Raw genomic sequence first — 23,409 nt, 5'->3', positions numbered from 1 at the left:
TTTGCCATGTTGTCCAGGCTGGTCTCCAGCTCCTGGACTCAAGCAATTTGCCCGCCTTGGCGTCCCAAAGTGCTGGGATTATAGACATGAGCCATGAGTCTAGGCAGAAGGTTTTTTTTGTTTTGTTTTGTTTTTAAGATGTCAAAACATCATAATATATGGAAAAATTAAAAATATTTACAGTATGGGCCGGGCACGGTGGCTCCCTGCTGTAATCCCAGTGCTTTGGGAGTTCGAGACAGGAGGCTTATTTGAGCCCAGAAATTTGAGGCTGCGGTGAGTAGTGATCACACCACTGCACTCTAGCCTAGCAACAGATCAAAACTCTGTCTCTTAAAAAAAAACCAAAAAAACAAACAAACAAAAAAAACTACAATAAGAAAATCTGAAAATGAAAAAAATACAGTTTTAGTACAGATTCAGTTTTTACTGAAGTTTTTTCCAGCTCAGGCCAGCATGATGCAAAGAGGTACAATTGGTGCTTCAAACAGTACATTCCTATTTGGACTGAAGACATTGTTTCCTATTGCTGCCAGCTTCTAGTGATAACTGCAGTCTGCACTATCAATCTTTTCCAGCCTCCACAGGCTGTTTCTTTCAGATAAGGAATTTCCCTTTATAAACCTGTCAGCTGACTATGACTATATTTTATTTTGTTTCTCATTTGTTTCTGTAAGCCCATCTGTTCCTGAACAGTCTCTGGTTATTGATTTGACCTTTATTTTATTGAGTGCATGTAATAAATCCTGAAAGCCACTTATTGAAGGATTTTTAATATTTCTCCTCTCTGACGTACAGGATTCCAAAAGAGGATTTGGCATTGCAGTGTCTGGAGGCCGAGACAACCCCCACTTTGAAAATGGAGAAACGTCGATTGTCATTTCTGACGTGCTCCCGGGTGGGCCTGCTGACGGGCTGCTCCAGTGAGTGTCTCCCTCACCCCGCGGCCCCTGCCAGCCCTACTGGTTGGCCCTAGACAGGGTATTTTGGTTGGTATCCACTTTATATTAAAAAAAGAAGAAACAACAAACTTTTATATAATATTTGAAAAGTCTTCAAGCTGGAGTGGAAGCCGTAACACACCATGTTTGAACAATGCCCAAATCTTGGGAACACCCCATCTTTGGAGCGAGGAGGGCAATTGTTTCTGTAAGGAGATAGTCCCAAACATCCCTCCTAGGTTTAGGAATCGTTTCTGAACATGCAGTTTTAAATTGGCATGCTTCTCAACCCCAATGCTTACCCAACACTGTTTATATTTGTTTTAATTTATATTCTTTTAAGAATTGAATAAGGAGACTTTGGTTTATTGATTATCTTATTTGTAAGAGGGATGTGGAAGTTGGGAAAATTTACTATAGGAAAACCACAAGTTTTCCAGCTGCCAGCTTTCTGGCCTGAAGAGGTAACACCATTTTATTTTACTTTTTAATTATTATTATTATTTTTTTTGAGACAGAATCTTGCTCTGTCACCCAGTCTGGATTGCAGTGGTGCGATCTCAGTTCACCACAACCGTCACCTTCCGAGTTCAAGCAATTCTCTCCTGCGTCAGCCACCTGAGTAGCTGGGATTACAGGTGCCTGCCACCACACCCAGCTAATTTTTGTATTTTTAGTAGAGACGGGGTTTCGCCATGTTGACCAGGCTGGTGTTGAACTCCTGACCTGAAGTGATCTGCCCACCTTGGCCCCCCAAAGTGCTGGGATTACAGGCATGAGCCACCGTACTCAGCTAGTAACGCCATTTTAAATGATGCATGCCTGATTCCCACAGGATAACTTCTCAGGACGAAATCGAAAGTTAACTGTATGGCTGCATTGGCTAAATAGCTCAAAAGTTTAGGTTCTGTTGGTGTTTAAAGCCTCTGTGGGCTAAGCACAGTGGCTCATGCCTATAATCCTGTACTTTGGGAAGCTGAGGTGGCAGGAACACTTGAGGCCAGGTATTCAAGATCAGCCTGGGCAACATAGTGAGACCCTGTTGGGATGGCATGCACCTGCTCGGGTCCTAGCTACTTGGGAGGCTAAGGTGAGAATCCTTTGAGCTCGGGAAGTTGAGGTTGTAGTGAGCTATCATCAGTCACACTACTGCAGTCCATCCTGGGTGAGAGAGGGAAACCATGCCTCTAAAAAAATAAAATTATAGTTAAGAAAGCCTCTGTAGTTTTATCAAAGTTAGTATTTCATATGGAGAAATGCAAAATTTTAAAGTAATATTTGGGATGAACTGGAGCAATAGGATTCTGTGATTTCAAAATTTCTTTAAGAATCCAAAGCAAGCTTTTGGCCCTTTTCCTGCACAAAAGCACAAATGGATGGATATACACCTACTTGGAAGGAGTGTTTTTAGACTTTTCTGAAGCTCACTGTGCACCTTAGGCAATAGGGGATTGATAGAGAAGTTCCTTTTGGTGTCCAGACCTCACTGTCATCAAGTGCCAGTACCTCCTGGTGTGACCCTGTAGTTTGGGGAGATCAGGCCTCTCTCTTCCCAGATGATTTCCATTTAGACACTCAGAATTGAGCTGTATGGCCCCCAGTTCCTTTCTTTGGAAGATCTCATGCCAAGTTGACTGGGCCTTGGGCGCCACCAGACCCTGAGCCCTTTAGAAAGCCTTTCAGGTCGATTTGCTGCTTCTATTTGTTCCTAAATAAATAATTTACAATGAATAGATGGGAGTTTTTCATGACCCATTTTTGTTTCTTGTTTACAGAGAAAATGACAGAGTGGTCATGGTCAATGGCACCCCCATGGAGGATGTGCTTCATTCGTTTGCAGTTCAACAACTCAGAAAAAGTGGGAAGATCGCTGCTATTGTAAGTACTGGGTTTGCTTTCAGCTTGCCTCAATAGCATTTTGTTCTTTTGCCCAGAAGAAAATTACCCCTTGCTTTTAAGCATTTGACAGAATTACATAACCTAGGGACTGCTGTTCTTGGATTCTCAGTACTTTTGGAGGGGTGTGAAGATGTGTGTAAGTTATCCTTCCTGCCTTTCCCTGTGTCTTCTCCTGAGGCCAGTGATTCTCTGATCTGAGTTAGTTTGCCTTAGGAACAAAGTTAGGCAATTATTCCCTGAGAGAATTAGCTAGATTCAGAAAAAATTTAGGAAAAAATTTTCAGCTCAAAAACTCATTATAAAGGCCCAAGCAAGGTGTGTTATATCTTCATAGACTAAGAGTTTCATTAGAAGACTGTCTATAATCTTCATTCATCTATTCATTCATTCATTCACTGGCTGAGGATCAACTATGAGCTGGATGCCATTAGGCCCTGGGGCCAATCTGTGCTGCAAGGTGTGTTCACTCTAGTGGGGCAGGTAGACACAGAAAGTGAGAATGCTAATAAAATAGGGATATACCCACATATATGGTGTGTATATATATATACACACACACATACACACATATATATATAGAGAGATACAGGTATAGGTTTTTTGTGGTTTTTTTTTTGTTGTTGTTGTTTTTTGAGATGGGAGTTTTGCTCTTGTTGCCCAGGCTGGAGTGCTATGGCGTGATCTTGGCTCACCGCAACCTCTGCCTCCCGGGTTCAAGCGATTCTCCTGCCTCAGCCTCCCAAGTAGCTGGGATTACAGACATGCTCCACCATGCCCGGCTAATTTTGTATTTTTAGTAGAGACGGGGTTTCTCCATGTTGATCAGGCTGGTCCCGAACTTCAGGTGATCTGCTGACCTTGGCCTCCCAAAGTGCTGAGATTACAGGCGTGAGCCACCACACCCAGCCACATATATGGTAATGTTTTTCAACTTTATATTATGAAGATTTTCAAACAGGAAAGTTGAAAGATCAGTGTAATAAACATTTATCTTCTAAAATATTACTATTCTGCCATCTTTACCTGGTCTCTGTATGTATATAAACACTCATGTCTTGCCAGCCATTCGAAGGAAAGTTACAGACGTGACAGTTCGTTTCTACGTACTTCACATGCATTTCCTGTGAATGAGGACATTCATCTATATAATACTATTATCCAGTTTAAGAAAAGTAATAATTTTACAGTATTATCTAATATCCAGTCCATATCTCAAGATGTCTTTTTCATTTTTAGAGATGGGATCTTGTGTTTCCCAGGCTGATCTGGATCTCCTGGGTTCAAGCGATCCTTCCACCTCAGCCTCCCAAAGTGCTGGGATTACAGGTGTGAGCCACCATACCTAGCTCTCAGAATGTCTTTGATAGATGTTTTATTCTCTATCCAGGATCCAGAGTTCACTCATTGCATTTAATCATTATCTCTTTAGTGCCTTTTACTCTAGAAGGGTTCCTCTTTCCCCTTGCCCCTCTTCCCCACTGCTCACTTTAAAAATGGCATTGGGCCAGGCTCAGTGGTTCACGCCAGCACTTTGGGAGATGGAGGCAGGCAGATCACCTGAGGTCTGGAGTTCGAGACCAGCCTGGCCAACATGGTGAAACCCTGCCTCTACTAAAAATACAAAAATTAGCCAGGCATGGTGGTGTGCGCCTGTAATCCCAGCATTTGGGAGGGTGAGGCACGATAATCGCTTGAACCTGGAAGGCGGAGGTTGCAGTGAGCTGAGTACAGTCCAACCTGGGCAACAGAGCGAGACTGTGTCTTAATAATTAATAAATAAGTAAATAAGGCATTGACTTTTCTTCCTTAAAATTTTAAAAATTTATGCATAATGCATAGTTACAGGGTATGTGTGATTAATTTAATACATTCATATGATTTGTAAATTCAGACGAGATCGGGTGCGTTCACGATGGTATGGCCATAGACATGATTTGTAAAATTCAAATCGGTGTTTTTGGAATATCCATCACCTTAAATAATTGTCATTTCTTTATGGTAGAAACATTCAGATTATTCTCTTCCAGCTATTTTGGAATGTACAGTGGATTCCTGTAAGCTATAGTCACCCTACCAATCTCCCATTAGGTCTTATTTCTTCTGTCAGACCATATATTTGTACCTATCAATCAACTTTTCTCCATCCCCCTTTGCCCCCTAGGCAGCTGGGTATAGAATGTCACACTTTCTGAATTTTTGTTTGAGTTTTAGAACTTAGTGATTTGGGCCTCTGAGGCTTTTCAAACTTGAGTAGAAGCAGATTTTGGAGGTACTATTTTATTATTACCTTAATTCAAGGCACTGTACTCAGAGCTTCAACATCATTGTCTTATTCTAACCCTGTGAGATTTTTATTGTCCGTTTCCCAATGAGGAACCTGAACTTGAGTGAGTCGGCAGGGATACATCACTGAAACCAGAACTAGGGCTCTTAAAACCACTGTCTTCTCCACATTCAGTTGTGATTGTCCTGCGTCCACACTGAGTTTGTTTTGACAACAGGTGGTCAAGAGGCCCCGGAAGGTCCAGGTGGCCCCGCTTCAGGCCAGCCCTCCCCTGGATCAGGATGACCGGGCTTTTGAGGTGATGGACGAGTTTGACGGCAGAAGTTTCCGGAGTGGGTACAGCGAGAGGAGCCGGCTGAGCAGCCATGGGGGGCGCAGCCGCAGCTGGGAGGACAGCCCGGAAAGGGGGCGTCCCCACGAGCGGGCTCGGAGCCGGGAGCGGGACCTCAGCCGGGACCGGAGCCGCGGCCGGAGCCTGGAGCGGGGCCTGGACCAAGACCATGGGCGTGCCCGAGACCGCAGCCGTGGCCGGAGCCTGGAGCGGGGCCTGGACCACGACTTTGGGCCATCCCGGGACCGCGACCGCAGCCGCGGCCGGAGCATTGACCAGGACTATGAGCGGGCCTATCACCAGGCCTACGACCCAGACTACGAGCGGGCCTACAGCCCGGAGTACAGGCGCGGGGCCCGCCACGACGCCCGCTCTCGGGGGCCCCGAAGCCGCAGCCGCGAGCACCCGCGCTCACGCAGCCCCAGCCCTGAGCCGAGGGGGCGGCCGGGGCCCATCGGGGTCCTCCTGACGAAAAGCAGAGCGAACGAAGGTAGGCATGCTTGATGTAGGAAGAAAAGCAGTGTTGTGATAGGAATAACTAACTTTTTTTCTTTCTTTCTTCTTCTTTTTTTCCCGAAAGAGTTGCTCTGTCGTCCAGGCTGGAGGGCAGTGGCATGATCTCGGCTCACTGCAACCTCCGCCTACCGGGTATAAGCGATTCTCCTGCCTCAGCCTCCTGAGTAGCTGGGACTACAGGCGCCCGCCACCACGCCCAGCTAATTTTGTATTTTTAGTGGAGACAGGTTTCAACATGTTGGCCAGGCTGGTCTTGAACTCCTGACTTCAGGTGATCCATCCACCTCGGTCTCTCACAGTGCTGGGATTACAGGTGTGAGCCACCGCGCCTGGCCAGGAATAGCTAACCTTTTTTTTTTTTTTTTTTTGAGACAGAGTCTTGAGTCTGGCTCTGGTGCCCAGGCTGGAGTGCAGTGGCGTAATCTGGGCTCACTGCAACTTCCACCTCCCATGTTCATGCAGTTCTCCTGCCTCAGCCTCCCTAGTAGCTGGGATTACAGGCGTGCACCACCAAACCTGGCTGAGTTTTTTATTTTTAGTAGAGATGGGGTTACACCATGTTGGCCAGGCTGGTCTTGAACTCCTGAGCTCAGGTGATTTGCCCACTGCAGCCTCCCAAAGTGCTGGGATTGTAGGTACGAGCCACTGCACCTGGCCAGCTAACTTCTTTTTTTTTTGAGACAGAGTCTCACTGTGTCACCCTGGCTGGAGAGTGCAGTGGCGTGATCTCGGCTTATGCAACCTCTGCCTCCCAAGTTCAAGTGATTCTCCTGCCTCAGCCTCCCAAGTAGCTGGGATTATAGGTGCCTGCCACCCTGTCTGGCTAATTTTTGTATTTTCAGTAGAGAGAGGGTTTTGCCAGGTTGGCCAGGCTAGTCTCAAACTCCTGACCTCAGGTGATCTGCCCGCCTTGGCCTCCCAAAGTGCTGGGATTACAGGTGTGAACCACCGCGTCTGGCCAAGCTATCTCTTGATTGCACTTAACTAGCATTGTACCCAGCATTGACCTAAATGCCTAACACCACTTAGTTCGTTTAATCCTCAGAACTCCCTAATCGGGGAGGACTCTTGTATCTCCATTTTATAGACAAAGAAACTGAGGCACAAAGGTTCATTGACATACACAAAGTTGTGTCATCAGTGGAGGAGCCAGGCTCCAGAATTTTGGCTTTAAACTAGGAGAACAGTGATTCTCAAGGCAGTGCATCATCTGGGCACCCGTGAGAAATGCGGACTCTCAGGCCCAGGCCAGCCCCACTGGATCAGAAACCATGGGATGGGGCCGGTGCAGTGGCTTACACCTGTCATCTCAGCACTGTGGGAGGCCGACGTGGGCAGATCACTTGAGGTCAGGAGTTGGAGACCAGCCTGGCCAACACGATGAAACCCGATCTCTACTAAAAATGCAAAAATTAGCTGGACGTGGTGGCGGGTGCCTGTAATTCCCCTCTTCTCGGGAGGCTGAGGTGGGAGAATAGCTTGAACCCTGAGGGGCAGAGTTTGCAGTAAGCAGAGATGGTACCACTGTACTCCACCCTGGGTGACAGAGCAAGACTCTGTCTTGGAAAAAAAAAAAAAAAAAAAAGAAACCATGGGGTGGGCCCCCAGAGTCTCTGTGTTAATAAGCTCTCCTAGTGAACTTGCTGCATCTCAGTTGGAAAACCACAGTGGAGGACAGTACTCCGCCTAATCGTTGTTGAGTTTCTGCTCTATGCAAGGGGCCATGTTGAATATTCTTTTACGTAGTCCTCACAGGAACCCTGTGTGTTAGCAGACTTTGTTCCTGTTTTACAAGTGAGGAATACCATGATAGAGAGGGGTTTTATTTATTTATTTTTGAGATGGGGTCTCACTCTGTCACCTAGGTTGGAGTGCAGTGGCATGATCTTGGCTCACTGCAACCTCTGCCTCCTGGGCTCAAGCAATCCTCCCACCTCAACTTCCCCCACCAACAGTAGCTAACTGGGATTACGCTGGCTAATTTTTTGGTTTTTTTTTTTTTTTTTTTTTTTTTTTTGGTATACATGGGGTTTCACCATGTTTCCCAGTCTGGGATCCACGTGCCTTGGTTGGGATTACAAAATGCTGGAATTACAGATGTGAGCCACTGTGCCAAGCCATACAGTGGAGTTTACAGGGGACATTTATAGGTGAGGATTCTGAAACTCAGACTGGGGAAGTGACTTGCCCATGGAAGCCAGTAAGTGAAGGTGGAGCTGGAACTCAAACTCCATCCTCTGGAAATAGGTGATTGGAAACAAGTAGGTGAGTGAGCAGGGCTTTTGAGCCTAGTGTTGAGATATGCCTAGCACTATTTCTTGTCTTCTGACTTAAGATTCCTTGTAGCATGTAAAATCTTTAATTTCCTTTTGTTCTCTTAATTGTTCTCATTCTAAGAGGAAAAAAGATAAAGGGCACTTGAGAATGCAAAGGAAAAGACTTTAAGGTTTGGGATTTGCATTTTGATAGCCTATCAGATGAGAGGGTTTGTTTTCTTTAGTTTTTTTGTGAAGAGTTGAGTTATGTAACTAGGTGTCTATTGAAACAACTGAAGAATAATGCAAAGATGTGAATAGTGACATACCTGGAGTCCAGTCCATGAAAATAAATGAGTACATTGAGATTGCAATATCTCCCTGAGGAGTGTGCATCTTAGGAAGTGTAAGGATCTCACAGTGGTTTTTTTGTTTGTTTTTGTTTTGTTTTGTTTTGTTTTGTTTTTTTGAGACAGAATCTCACTTTGTTGCCCAGGCTAGAGTTTAGTGGTACGACCTCCGCTCACTGCAGCCTCCATCTCCTGGGTTCAAGCAATTCTCCTGCCTCAGCCTCCCGAGTAGCTGGGACTATAGGCACCCACCACCATGTCCGGCTAATTTTTGCACTTTTAGTAGAGATGGGGTTTCACCATGTTGGCCAGACTGGTCTCAAATCCCTGACCTCAGGTGATCTGCCCACCTCGGCCTCCCAAAATGTTAGGATTACAGGTGTGAGCCACTGCACTGGGCCAATTCCACTTTGTAAAAGAAAAATGTTGCTACCTTTTATTAAGTTTTCACAATAATTTGGCTATCATTGGCTAGGGTTGTGTAAGAATTAATCTTTAAAGAAATTCGATGGTAGGTGAGACCTACATTTGATTAAGAAAAAATATGATCCGGCTATTACATTTCATGGCACCAGTTGTCTTTCTTAGAAGCTGGTCAACTGATTTTTAAATCTTCATTTGTGAAATGCCCACATACACACCGGTATATCTATTTGCAAAATTATAATGAGTGCATTTTTTAAGAGGATTGAGGAATTGAGGAAAAATGCCAGAGAGACGTCACGCAAGCTTGTCTCACTCAGCCTTCTGTTCTGGGCTGTGAGGCTGTTTGACCACTAGAGGATCGCCATCCTTGAAAGTAGTTTTGCCTTTCTCTTATTCCATTCTTGACTATCAGCTTCCTAAAGGACTAGGGCTGGACCACAACACTTCTAATCTTTATGATAAGATCTGGCTGGCAAGTTTACCATAAATCATTTAAAACTTATTTTAAAATCGACTTCATACCTTTCCTGAATTGTGGAAAGTTACTTTGTTTTGTAATTATAAGATTTTTAGTTTGAACAATAATAAAAAAATTTGTGCCTGTTTTAAAACCTGCTTTGTTGTGGTGGTGTCCTAGAATGTGAAAATTTATTCTTAAAATAATGTATTTTTACAAGTTTATTAAGTAAAACCAGAATAGTCTAAGTAGCCTTGAAAGTATTTAAAAATATACATCCTTAGTAATTACAATGTTTTTGCTTTTGATAGCAATTCAGAGTCCTTAAACCCCCAAAGCTATTTTGGTTTTAGTTAAATGCTTTATTAATTGCTTTGCCTAACTTTTTTACCCCTTTTCTTCACCCACTGAATTCCTTTCAATGCCAAACTTCATATAATCTAAAATGCTGGATTGTTTGCAGTGCCTGCCTGTAGACAGCCTCATTGTCAGCAGAAAATGCCTATTAAGGTGTGCTGAATTGTTTTTTTCTCCCCAACATTTTATTTGAAAAGTGTTAATTTGGAGTTCGAGGCCAGTCTGGCCTACATGGTGAAACCCTGTCTCTACTAAAATACAAAAATTAGCTGGACGTGGTGGTGGGCACCTGTAATCCCAGCTACTTGGGAGACTGAGGCAGTAGAATCGCTTGAACCTGGGAGGCGGAGGTTGCAGTGAACTGAGATCATGGCCCCGCACTCCAGCCTGGGTGACAAAGCAAGATTCTGACTCAAAAAAAAAAAAAAGAAAAATGTTAATTTTATAGCAAATACACTTATAACCTTCACCTAATTTTACCAATTGTTACCATTTTGCCACACTTACTTTCTTTTTTCTCCTCCTGTTTTTTCTTTCCTTCTGCTCCATCACCCTCCCTGTATCTCTCTCAGTGGGTTTTTCGGTACTATTTAAGTAAGTTGCAGGCAACTCACCATTACTCATAAATATTTCAGAGGTATCTTCCAAGGATAAGAACATTCTCCTACATCAGTCACCGTAATACCATCATCACACTTAAGAAAATTAGCATTAATATCGCTTTCATATATTATAGTTCATTTCAAATTGCTCCAAATGATGTAACTCATTCTCCTCCCACCCTCCACTGGATCGGGGGACCTATGATAGTTCATGCATTGCATTTGGTTTTTATGTGTCTTTTAATCTAGAACAGTTTCTCTGCCTTTTTTGTTTTTTATGGCATTGAGTTTTTTGAAGAGTTCAGGCCAGTCATCTTACAGAATTTCCCATATACAAAATTAACTTTTTAATATATATTTTAAAATAGTCCTATAAACCAGACTAAGTTTTCTGAACAAGTTGATGACATATGTGTATGTTTATGTGTTTGTCTCCTAGAGTATGGTCTCCGGCTTGGGAGTCAGATCTTCATAAAGGAAATGACCAGAACAGGTCTGGCAACTAAAGACGGCAACCTTCACGAAGGAGACATAATTCTCAAGGTGGGTAGATGAGGGCAGAGAACAGTAGTGTGCATACTGCCATTCATAGCCTGCATGTCCGCTTTCAGCACCAACACAGTGAGACTTAGATGCAGTGAGGTCAGTGTTGACAGAGGTGGCAAGAGCAGCATAATGAGATGATTTTTATCAGAAAAACCGGACATCAAGGGTTGTAACAGTTTAATGTCAGTTTAGAAAACAAAAACAAAAAACTCCATGAATATTTTCTTCTTTCCTGTTTAAAGTTTAGGTCCCTATTCCTTAAACTAAGGAAAGATGAGAAGGAAAGTTGGTGGTATATGAATGCTGAATATTTAATAGGTCTTGTAAACCTCTCCAGTCAGGAAACACGTTCCAGTAGTAAACCAAACCATTGTCTTGAGCTTGGAAGTTAAATAAATTAGCAGAGTAACTTACACCTGTATTTGGGATCCAGGCATGCAGGATTATATTTAATTTAAAGGACAATTCATTTTTATTGAGTCATCCTAAAGCCAATATCTGTTTGAATATCTGAGCAAAGCCTTTACATTTTTAAAAGGGGAAAATATGAATTTTCTACTGTGAATAATTTTATTGCATTTAACATTACCATTCTTTATAAACACAGATCAATGGGACTGTAACTGAGAACATGTCTTTAACGGATGCTCGAAAATTGATAGAAAAGTCAAGAGGAAAACTACAGCTAGTGGTGTTGAGAGACAGCCAGCAGACCCTCATCAACATCCCATCATTAAATGACAGTGACTCAGAAATAGAAGGTAAATGAAGAGGAGGCTGTGAGCTTAGCTGGAAGTGAGGAAAGCCGTTGCTTCCCTATTCTATTTAGTGTAGCTATCCAGCTGGAAGTTAAATTTCCAAGGAAAACCCCCTTGAAACCTTAATCCCCAAAGGTCACTGTTTGGTTGTAATTTGCTTATTAAAGTGCCTATTGAAATTAGGTTTCCAATATAAAATTCTGGTGCACTTGCAAACTCTCAGAGAACTATTAATTAGGCAATTGAAAGCAAAACGTGTCAGTAAAAAAATGTGTGTTTGAGTGGTTCAAAGAGCTAACCATATCATGTATATATATGCTAGTTGCTCATTGTTTTTTTTTTTTTTTTTGAGACAGAGTCTTCCCTCTGTTGCACAGGCCGGAGTGCAGTGGTACAATCTTGGCTCACTGCAACCTCTGCCTCCCGTGTTCAAGTGATTCTTCAGTCTCAGCCTCCTGAGTAGGTGGGGTTACAGGCGCCTGCCACCACGCCTGGCTCATTTTTGTGTTTTTAGTAGAGATGGAGTTTCGCCATGTTGGCGAGGCTGGTCTCAAACTCCTGACCTCGTGACCCGTCTTGTCCTCCCAAAGTGCTGGGATTACAGGAGTGAGCCACCAGGCCCAGCCTTAATTGCTCATTCTTTAAAAGTGGCGATTAGTATTTCTAATAGAGAAGATAATTTGGAGGATAGCTAAGACAAGTAGATGCTAAAAAAGAATCAAAGTGGCTAATATTGTGGCATTCATTAGTTAGCAGTCTCCACCACCTCTTCCCTTTTAAAGAGCTATATTCATTACGTGAATATGAATTATACATAGGATAACATTTTAACCTTGTAAAAATTGCCAATAGAAATAGTTAATCACAATATATCCCACTGAACCATCTACTGTTGCTTTTATGCAGAGAAGTTTAGAAAATATTAAGTTACCAAGTTGTAAAGCAGGCTTTTGTTGATCTTTTTTTTTTTTTAAGGAATTTCTTTATAAAACCTTAAAACTTAATTCAGTTTCCAATGTATCAGAAGTTGTTATCACTGTTATGGATGCAGTGCAGGAAAACAAAAGGAGCATGAGAAATAATGCCAGCATGTTAGGGGGTTTGCATTTCTTTCCTTGCTACTCAGTATGTGGTCCTCATCCCCCAACCCCTGACCCCAGTAGCATCTGCATAATCAGGGAACCTGATAGAATTGCAGAATCTCAGTCTCCCCTCAACAGCCCCGCAACAACTGTATTCTAACAAGATTTGCATGCACCTTAAAGTTAGAGAAGCACTGGGCTCCTTGGGAAGAATTAGTGTATACATCTATGATCCAATAATAGAATTTTGACTCTTCTGTAGCAGCTTTGATGGAAAATGAGACAAAAGAGAAATACACAATTCTAAATTTGCCTTCCCCTTTATTAATTAATGCCTTTCCCTTAAAACGAGCAAGTTTTTCTCCAGAGGAGGACTATTAGACTAATAGCACATTTCCTGCCTACCTCACTTCCATTTCCTGTGTTTCCTACCCAGAGAATAGTGCAATTTCTCTGGGTAGGAGAATATTTTAAATATTTTATTTAAAAGTCTTTTCTTATTTTTGAAACTAGATATCTCAGAAATAGAGTCAAACCGATCATTTTCTCCAGAGGAGAGACGTCAGCAGTATTCTGATTATGATTATCATTCCTCAAGTGAGAAGCTGAAGGAAAGGCCAAGGTAAGATGACATGCATTTTCCCTTGTACATGTCATTGTGAATATACACACATATGTATTTATGAAACTGTTATCTCTTGAGACATTAACATATGACATGTGCTTCAGTTCCAGAGAGGACACGCCGAGCAGATTGTCCAGGATGGGTGCGACACCCACTCCCTTTAAGTCTACAGGGGATATTGCAGGCACAGTTGTCCCAGAGACCAACAAGGAACCCAGATACCAAGAGGACCCACCAGGTAAGCCTTTAAGACCACTCAGTTTCAACAGTTGTGTTCAGAAGTATGTGCTCACACAGCCATAACAAAGAGTGAAATGTTGTCCTTTGCAGCCACATGGATGTAGCTGGAGGCCATTATCCTAAGCTAATTAACATGGGAACAGAAAACCACATAGCACATGTTCTCACTTTTAAGTGGGAGCTAAACGTTGGGTACAAATGGACATAAAGGTGGCAATAACAGAAACTGGGGACTACTGGGGGGAAACTACTAAAGGAGGAGATGGGAAGGATTGAAAAACTATTAGGTACCATGCTCACACCTTGGTGGCAGGATCAGTTGTACCCCAAACCTCAGCATCATGCAGTATACCCATGTAACAGACCTGCACGTGCACCCCCTGAACCTAAAATAAAAGTTGAAATTATACATATAGGTATACATACATGTATGTGTGTATATATGTGAATGTATACAGATATGTATGTACATGTATATGTGTATATATAAATAAGAGTGTACTTAATTCCAGAGGGTGGCTGAAAGGGAAGAGAGAAATAAAAAATTATATACGGAAGAGGCCCTCCTTTCTCTCTCTCTTTTGACATTGACAAAGTGTAAAATAATAGCCTTGTCTATATGCCATTAGAATTGGTCACACTTTGTCATGTTTGATAAGTTGAGGTCATTGTTTTCTCCCATCCTCGATCCTGACCTCTTCCCCCCCAACCCTTCCCCACCACCCTACAATTATCATCATAATTTTACATTCATAAATATTTAAGGGGAAACTATCATTATTATATGTTTTATAAGTTATTAAAAATTCTATGTTCTTGTACATGTGATCGTATGCCCTGCATATTAGAGGTTCATTTTTTTATCTCTTGTATTTTGAGAAACCATTGGCACCTGCTAATGCTTCAGAGTTAAACTGCACCTTAGCAACTTCTTTTTGTTTATGATGACATATGTGTGGCATAGACTTACATTTTTTTTGTGGATTTTGTGACTTTTCTATTTAGAAACGCACTCTTGTTAGTCCAGATTGATAACAATAGATATTTCTTAACCCACAGCTCCTCAACCAAAAGCAGCCCCAAGAACTTTTCTTCGTCCTAGTCCTGAAGATGAAGCAATATATGGGTATGTATTTCAGTCTCTCTTTGTTTTCCCTTCTTCTTTACAGCTCTTTCTCTGTAACTGAAATCCAGAAGAGTGGTGGTTTTTGCCTAGATGGTGATTTTGTACATCATCAGCCACCTTTAACAAACCCCCATTAGTAGTGCTTACGAGAAAGAGGAATCATTTGTATGAACAGCAAAATGTAGAAGTGGGTGAACTTTGTGATGTTACTGTTGTCTGTTTATATACCCATCTAGCTACCTTTCCAGAGTGTTACTCTGAATATTTGTGTTTGTCAGATAAATTCACTCCCAAATAGGTGAAGTATTGCTAAACTACGGTGCCCCGTGGTGACTACACTAATGTGATGGACCCAGTGTCTGTCCGTGTCGGGGAGGGAGGAGGAGTGCTGCTGCACTCTGCCCTTGATAATCAGAACCCCTAGTTCAGCAGGGTTCAAGGGCAGCAGCCTCCTGCATTAGGATACTGCTTCTTTGTACCCAGACTGTGTCTTTGACAAGAATGCAGTGCAAGCAGGCCTTCCTTTGGAAGAATTTTAGCCCTAACTCTGCCCTTTATTTGCTTTCTCATCTTGACTGCGTTGCCATAAAGATTCTGTAATTCTACGTCTTCACCAGTAACAGGGACCTACTGATACTCGTCTCATGGTCCCAAGAAAGATAAAATTGTAGGATATATGAGATATATGAGAAAAATGAAAGGGCTTTGTAAACTATAAATTACTGTATAGCTAGAAGAAATTAAATCTCTCGTTTGCTAAATTTGTTCTCCCTTTTAAAAAATATCTCCCATCTTTCCTTTCTGAAACGGAACCTATTGCAGCCCTAATACCAAAATGGTAAGGTTCAAAAAGGGAGACAGCGTGGGCCTCCGGTTGGCTGGTGGCAATGATGTTGGGATATTTGTTGCTGGCATTCAAGAGGGGACCTCGGCAGAGCAGGAGGGCCTTCAAGAAGGAGACCAGATTCTGAAGGTAAGAACAGTCCAGCTCTTTTCTAGAAGTTACTTGTAAGGGGTGTGCTTTTCTGGGTGTTCTTTCTGTAAGGGAAGAGAAAGTGGTTCAGCTGGTGAAATAGAGCAGCTGCGAGTTTGTTAATGCCCAGCATTGAAGTCTCTGTATTCCTCAAATGGGTCCTGTTGGTCTTGGAACCCAGAACTCATCCATGTATCCGTGAGAAGTGATAGTGTTTCAGTTCTTGCCAAGATTTTATTAGTCTGATTAGTGTGAAAACATGGAGACTCTAAGTAAGCACTTACAGGAAAGATTTTTCAAAAAGATCTTTCTGATTTTTGCTTTTTTTCACTGTGTTCCCCCTGACTGCCATCTTTCTTAAGGCAGTGTCCTGTAATTGAACAAAGGTGAGTGTTGGCATCAGACTGGGTGATTTGAATTTCGTTCCAGCCTCTTATTAGCTCTGTGACCCTGGTTCACCCTGAGACTCGGGTTTCTGTATCTGTTTAATGGGGATGAGAATACCTGCCTCTCAGGGACCCTGGGAAGATTAGACCAGGTAACACTTACAAGGCACCTAGCAGAGTTCCCTGGCACCGAATAGGAAGGTCAGTGTCCATTCTTTTTTCTTATTGGAAGATAACAAATAGCTGCTACTCAATGTTATTTACATCTAAAATTGTCCAGGAAAGGGAATTCCTGGTTAATCAAATATTGATACATTTAAAGTTACTACGTGTTAGTATAATCTGTTAAAGAAATAAAAAATAACTTGCGTGTGTGTGTGTAGCATTCTTTGTTGACTTCAGAATAAATTTCAAGAACATCAAGTACCTACTTACAATAAAAATATAGAATACTAGGGAACTGTCTTTTTTTGACAGTCTCGCTCTGTCACCAGGCTGGCGTGCAGTGGTGCTATCTCAGATCACTGCAACCTCCGCCTCCTGGGTTCAATCAATTCCTAGTCCTTAGCCTCCCCAGTAGCTGGGATTACAGGTGCCCGCTTAATTTTTGTCTTTTTAGTAGACACAGGGTTTCGCCATGTTGCCCAGGCTGATCTCGAGCTCCTGAGCTCAAGCAATCCACCCAATCCCAAAGTGCTGGGATTACAGGCATGAGCCACCGCGCCCGCTTGTTAACTGTATTCATTGGAAATTTCGTTCTGCTTCTGCAAACTTGCAGTTCATATATATAAGTTTTTTTTTTTTTTTCTTGTTAATGTTAGTAAAAAGTACATCTGTAGTAAACTAAAGGGTTTGGTAGGGGCTTCTAGGCTCCAAGGAGAGGGGAGAAAAAAGTTCTAGAATTCTCAAGGAAGCAGGCAGCAAAGTACAAAAGCAGGCAGCCCCCTTCCTTCTTGGACCCATTGCAGTAGTTCGGATTTCATTTGTGGAGCAGATGAAGGGCAAACCTTGATCGTGAGCTTTGCCAAAGCTTTCCGGTGAAATTCTAGACCCTCCTTGGCCCCGGTCAGGATCCTAGAAGACTGTAGCTGCACGAACCTCATGGTACTGCATGATCCTAAGAAATACCACTCGCCAAATGTTACTGATGAAAACCCATCTGAGTGCCAGCTCATACCAGTTTACTCTTTGCATATATGCTAATGAAGAAAAAAGACATTTTTTCTAACTAGTGTGAGGCCATAGGATGATAGCTAGAAATTTGGAGCCTTTGCTCATTAAGGTTCAAGGATAAAATATTTTTGTACGTTGAGGGGTTGGGAGATTTTCTAAATTTCCGTGAAGAAAAGTAGTGAATTCACCTAGAGGCTTGGCAGTCAGACCTCTCTGTAAGTTGTTAGTTGGGGAGAGTCGCTTCCATGGATAAAAAGTCATGGTATCAGCATTTTTACTTAAGGTGTTTTGTTTCTTGTTATCACCCTGGCAACATGGAAGGAACTCTGGGAACTGGCTTCTTTTGCAGTCATCCCATGTGGAGGTCAGGCAATAGGTGGTCCTCGTTTCTTGGGTGCGAATAAATTTTCTGTTGACTACAAAAGAAACTTTCAGTTCTAGAAAGGGGTGAAAAAGATTGAGTTTGCCTACAAGGACGGAGAAGCTGCTGCACAATACTAAGCTGTGGCTGATACAGGATCCTCTTCAGGCTCACAGCAGACATGGCTAGACCCTGTAGACTACTAAACAGCTAATCAAAGAGGATATTTATTGGAAAGGACTGTTCAATGTAACCTTCAAGTAGAAAAGTGCTGCCCTAGCCTTTTTCTACTTTAATTTGTTTCAATGCTCCTTTTCATGGCCAAATTGAATATATAAAGTGAGCCTTATACACATGCTAATCACTTTCTTCTGTTGTGGGGTTTTTAAGTGTGGCTCTTTGTTTTGCAAAGGTAACAGCTTGACGGGTGGAATGAAGGCATGAGCAGGATATGTATGTTCCTTATTAATAATGGAAATATATGTGCTTTTGCTTATTCCTGTTTGACTTAACTGCTCTTTGCATGTTATTTATCTGATAGCATTGTCATTTCTCTTTCAGAAACTTTTATGGGATGGAAAAGAGAAAAAAGACTTCTAAGTTTGGTTATTAACCGTGTAGATTTTTCAAATGTAGCTACCATGTGTGCTTTCATTTTGACCATTATAGTTTTTGGCTATCGAAGACTGTGATCGAGCCTGACCTAAGGTCAATCTCTTGTGGCCAGAGAGATGGACTGAAGGACTCCCAAGGTCCTCCTCCAGCCTTGTGGCCCTGTCTTATTTAAATAAATAAATATAAGCATATATAGTACATGTAAAAATATAATATGGGGCCGGGCGCGGTGGCTCAAGCCTGTAATCCCAGCACTTTGGGAGGCCGAGACGGGCGGATCACGAGGTCAGGAGATCGAGACCATCCTGGCGAACACGGTGAAACCCCGTCTCTACTAAAAACATACAAAAAAACTAGCCGGGCGAGGTGGCGGGCGCCTGTAGTCCCAGCTACTCCGGAGGCTGAGGCAGGAGAATGGCGGGAACCCGGGAGGCGGAGCTTGCAGTGAGCTGAGATCCGGCCACAGCACTCCAGCCTGGGTGACAGAGCAAGACTCCGTCTCAAAAAAAAAAAAAAAAAATATATAATATGGCTGTATGTAGATACAGATGTAGATAAACAAATGGCACAAGAAAGGATACCAAAATGGGATGATCCCTAATTGGGGGACAGAGACGAACCTGAAATACTAAATACTGTTTCAAAGGAAAAATTAACTCGATTGCGTTAGCACATCACTTTATTTTAAAAGCACCAAATTAGTTTTAGTCTAATGCCAACTTTCACTTACTCATAGATTTTGGCCTTAATTAAAGCCCACCCAACTAAGGATAAGTTTCTTCTTTAATAAAGCATTACTCTTGTGATTAAAAGGATTTGTCAATGACTGAAGAAAATATTTCATAGGAATTTTATATCTTTATTTCTACAAAATATTATTAACATCAGGTACTTTACTATGATTTTCGTATTTTACTTATTTATAATTCTGTTTTAAAATAGGCTTAAACATAATAGAACTATGGGCCGGGCGTGGTGGCTCACGCATGTAATGCCAGCACTTTGGAGGCCAAGGTGGGCAGATCACCTGAGGTCAAGAGTTCGAGACCAGCCTGGCCAACATGGTGAAACCTCGTCTCTACTAAAAATACAAAAAGAAAATTAGCTGGATGTGGTGGCACATGCCTGTAGTCCCAGCTACTTGGGGAGGCTGAGGGAGAAGAATTGCTTGAATCCAGAAAGCAGAAGTTGCAGTGAGCCAAAGATCGCGCCATTGCACTCCAGCCTGGGCAACAAAGGGAGACTCCATCTCAAAAAAAAAAAAAAAAAAAAAAAAAAAGATGTAGCACTATGATTTTAAAATGTCTTGTTCTTTGTGCTGCATTTCAATTTTACTTGCTTTCTAACTATAAGGCTGAGGCTCTTTAATTTGATAAATACCTTTCAATTTTATAAACACATGTTAAACACTTTTAGGTGATAGAAGCTATAGGAGAAGGGTGGAATTGGTCAGAGTCTTTATTTGCACACTTTTATTTGAACCGTTTAAAATTAGCGTGAATGCTGGGCCAGCATACTCATTTGCCACAGACCCCAACACTCCCTATTGCATTATAGTTATCTGTTTCATACTTGTGTATTACCTTCTTGGCCACCTCTGTGAGAGACTCACAGAAGGGACATGGATGGAAACAACCACAAGAAATTCTAATCTGATCTGGTGACAGATCCTTGCTTCAATGGCTTATCTCTAAGGTGCGGTTGGCAGTGTGGGGAGGCCAGAAGGTATAGTGCCCAGGCCCATAGCAAGGTGCTGGGTGGGAGGGCTTGAATAGTGACATTAAGGACTCATTTACGTGTTGGCTTTGCTCTGGTCAGGCCCTGATGAAAACAAACAAAAGGCTCAGTGGCACCTTACTATAAACTTCTCTGTTTTTTCTTTTTTTTCTCTCTTTCTGTTTTTCCTTCCTAATAGGTGAACACACAGGATTTCAGAGGACTAGTGCGGGAAGATGCCGTTCTCTACCTGTTAGAAATCCCTAAAGGTGAAATGGTGACCATTTTAGCTCAGAGCCGAGCCGATGGTGAGCAAGTGTGGGCATTTAGTTTTGTTGGGGTTGGGGGTGGGGAGTGGGAAGGATGAGAGAGGTGTCTTGGTATCAGAATAGGCAAATCTGGGTAATAAAAAATTGAGATGGATCTCAACACCTAATCCTTGGGTCCTAGGTGTGTGAAGAAAATCTGGGTGCCATTTAACTTTTCCATAAAAATGTTTTCTATGCATGCACTGAAATAATTTTACTAGTTGTGTCATTTTGGAATAAAACTGCCTTCCTGAACAGTGATGCAGCCTTACGTTCTGCCTGGAGTTATTAGTGAGTTTACATATGACAGGTGCAAAGGCCATGGCTGCTGGCTGGTGCCCCTGTTACCCCCGGCCAGTCTGACAAGTTGTTTCGCCTTTCCAGGCCTTGTTCTAATCTGTGAAGTGAGGGTTGAGAGTATCTTCCTTGTCTGCTTCAGAGTTTGATTGGCGACTGTGTTAATCAAGTTCTCCAGAGAAACAGAACCGATAGGAGATACTGGAATCAATAGGAGAGAAAGAGATTTATTGTAAAGAATTGGCTCACATAATTATGGGGACTGGCAAGTGCCAAGATCTGCAGTGAAAATGGTCAAGGTAGAGACTCAGGAGAGCCAGTGATTTAGTTCTAGTCTCAGTCTGAAGGGCTGAGAACCCAGAGAGCCAATGGTGTAGTTCCAGTACAAAGGCAGGGAAAAGAGCTGATGTCGCCTTTCGAAGGCCATCAGGCAGGAAGAGTAGTTTCCTCTTAATTGAGAATGGGTCTGATTTTCATTCTCTTCAGACCCTCAACTGATTGGATGAGGCCCACCCGCATCGGGGAGGGCGATCTTCTTTGCTCAGTCTACCCATTTATACGTGACTCTCATTCAAAAACACCCTCAGAGAAAGACCTAGAATAAAGTCTGACCAAATACCTGGTCATTTCATGGCCCGGTCAAGTTGAAATAAAAATAACCATTGCAGCAAGCCGTGAAGCTGGTCGTTTGTCCTTGTTCCTGTTGGAGCTGTGATTCCCATAGGACTTGTGCACTGAATGGAAGGAAGGTAAAGGGGAGATCAGAGATGGGAGAAGCTGTGTTGAGTGTCTAATACTTTTAACTTGTACTAAGCTGAATGCAACAAACAATGCTTTTGTCTTTCAGTGTATAGAGACATCCTGGCTTGTGGCAGAGGGGATTCATTTTTTATAAGAAGCCACTTTGAATGTGAGAAGGAAACTCCACAGAGCCTGGCCTTCACCAGGGGGGAGGTCTTCCGAGTGGTAGACACACTGTATGATGGCAAACTGGGCCACTGGCTGGCTGTGAGGATTGGGAACGAGTTGGAGAAAGGCTTAATCCCCAACAAGAGCAGGTAACAGAGATCGCATTCTCACACACCCCTTTTAATCCTTCCCCCTGCAGAAAACTACAGGCCCCCTCCCCGCAAAAGGAAACCCCACATGAGTTCATTACATGTCATCATCTGTTTCTTGTTTATGGAGAGTGGCGTGAATTGTAAATAGCCACCAGCTGGTTTGTTGTGAGTAAATTTAGCATCATGTGGTTGGTTGTTGCATGTGGCTGTTTGAACAACTTCCTAAAGAGCGTCTACTGCCTTATACCGTGTACAAGAGAGATACTGAATGGCCATAGCATGCCAGCGCACCTCTTAGAGACAAGGTACCCTTGTCTGGTGTCCCGTCTCCATCCTTGGAGAGGCTTATGCACCCCAGTGAACACTTGGTATTTGGCTGACAGTGCAGGAACCTAGAAAAGAGGCCTGTATTTGAGCAGGAGTTCCAGGTGTGGTGTGTACAGTGTACCGGCATATCAGAATGAGCCAGATTTCACATGTTTATTGCTGAGCCATTTCTGGTAGATTTCATAGAGACCCAGCCTTTTTCTGCTCCCATTTGGAAGTGACGGTCCCCACATTTCCCACCCTCTGAAACTTCTTCATTGTCAAGCGGAGTCTTCTCTGAGCTCAGAAGTAAAATCGATTGGATTTGATTAATGAAATGTATGTTTGCTGCGTTTTCTGGCTTTAGAGATTTACTTCCCATGGTTTCTTCTCAGAGCTGAACAAATGGCCAGTGTTCAGAATGCCCAGAGAGACAATGCTGGGGACAGGGCAGATTTCTGGAGAATGCGTGGCCAGAGGTCTGGGGTGAAGAAGAACCTGAGGAAAAGTCGGGAAGACCTTACAGCCGTTGTGTCTGTCAGCACCAAATTCCCGGCTTATGAAAGGGTTTTGCTGCGAGAAGGTGAGGAAGCAACATGGGGCCTGGAAATGATCTGACTGGGCTCTGAGCCTGTTCGTCTTCATTTTCAGACTGTATGGTCAAGTTCTAACTGTTCACCTCAGACTGACTGTGTGGCTGTGGCTCTAACCACTCACCTTCATTTTCAGACTGTAGTCAGGTCTTCAACTGTTCACTTCATTTTTCACAGGACAGCAGTCATCAGGTTCTAACTGTTCACCTTCATTTTCAGACTGTATGGTCAGGTTCTAACTGTTCACCTTCATTTTCAGACTGTATGGTCAGGTTCTAACTGTTCACCTTCATTTTCAGACTGTGGTCAGTTCTAACGTTCAGACTCTCATTTTCAGACTGTGTGGTCAAATTTAACTATAGAAAACTATTATGCCAAAGGTTGTAGAGTTGAACTCAACAAGGAGCATGATTTATAAAAAGCTGTTCCAATTCCTAAATTCAGGCTTATTTCTGCAACTCTAAAAATGCTTTGAATAATGTCACAAAAATTTCCCATATTGGCTGGGACTGCATCTACGCCTGTAATCCTAGCACTTTGGGAGGCCAAGGTGGGACGATCACTGGAGCTCAGAAGTTCAAGACTAACCTGGGCAATATAGTGAGACCTCATCTCTGCAAAAAATTAAAAACGTTTCCATATATTATCAGTGGCAAAGTTTGTGTTTAAAAGTGGTGAGGAGCTAGGCAGTGTAGTCCCAGCTACTCAGGAAGCTTGAGGTAGGAGGATCGCTTGAGCCTAGGAGTTTGAGTTTAGTCTGGGCAGCATAGTGAGATCTTGTCTCTTAAAGAAAATATATCTAGGTTAGTATGTGGTTGAATGAAA

At 42.7% G+C, this 23,409-nt stretch overlaps 1 protein-coding gene across 9 annotated transcripts in view; it reads left to right on the top strand.

Annotated features, from left to right (window-relative positions):
* The window catches only part of TJP2 (tight junction protein 2), a 138,805-nt gene that overhangs the window by 98,331 nt on the left and 17,065 nt on the right, over positions 1–23,409 (top strand). For all 9 annotated transcript variants that reach the window (XM_009188903.4, XM_003911783.4, XM_003911782.4 and 6 more), the window contains 12 exons: positions 799–923; positions 2,717–2,819; positions 5,342–5,945; positions 10,858–10,961; positions 11,572–11,725; positions 13,318–13,426; positions 13,534–13,667; positions 14,729–14,795; positions 15,618–15,768; positions 20,219–20,327; positions 21,472–21,682; positions 22,387–22,574. In XM_009188903.4, the coding sequence (XP_009187167.2) occupies positions 799–923; positions 2,717–2,819; positions 5,342–5,945; positions 10,858–10,961; positions 11,572–11,725; positions 13,318–13,426; positions 13,534–13,667; positions 14,729–14,795; positions 15,618–15,768; positions 20,219–20,327; positions 21,472–21,682; positions 22,387–22,574 (2,059 nt within the window). The remainder of the gene's footprint in view (positions 1–798; positions 924–2,716; positions 2,820–5,341; positions 5,946–10,857; positions 10,962–11,571; positions 11,726–13,317; positions 13,427–13,533; positions 13,668–14,728; positions 14,796–15,617; positions 15,769–20,218; positions 20,328–21,471; positions 21,683–22,386; positions 22,575–23,409) is intronic.

This window comes from Papio anubis, chromosome 13 (genome assembly GCF_008728515.1).
Source record: "Papio anubis isolate 15944 chromosome 13, Panubis1.0, whole genome shotgun sequence".
Lineage (NCBI taxonomy): Eukaryota > Metazoa > Chordata > Mammalia > Primates > Cercopithecidae > Papio > Papio anubis.
Note: the sequence above shows the minus strand (reverse complement) of the source record. Positions and strands in the feature narration are given on the sequence as shown.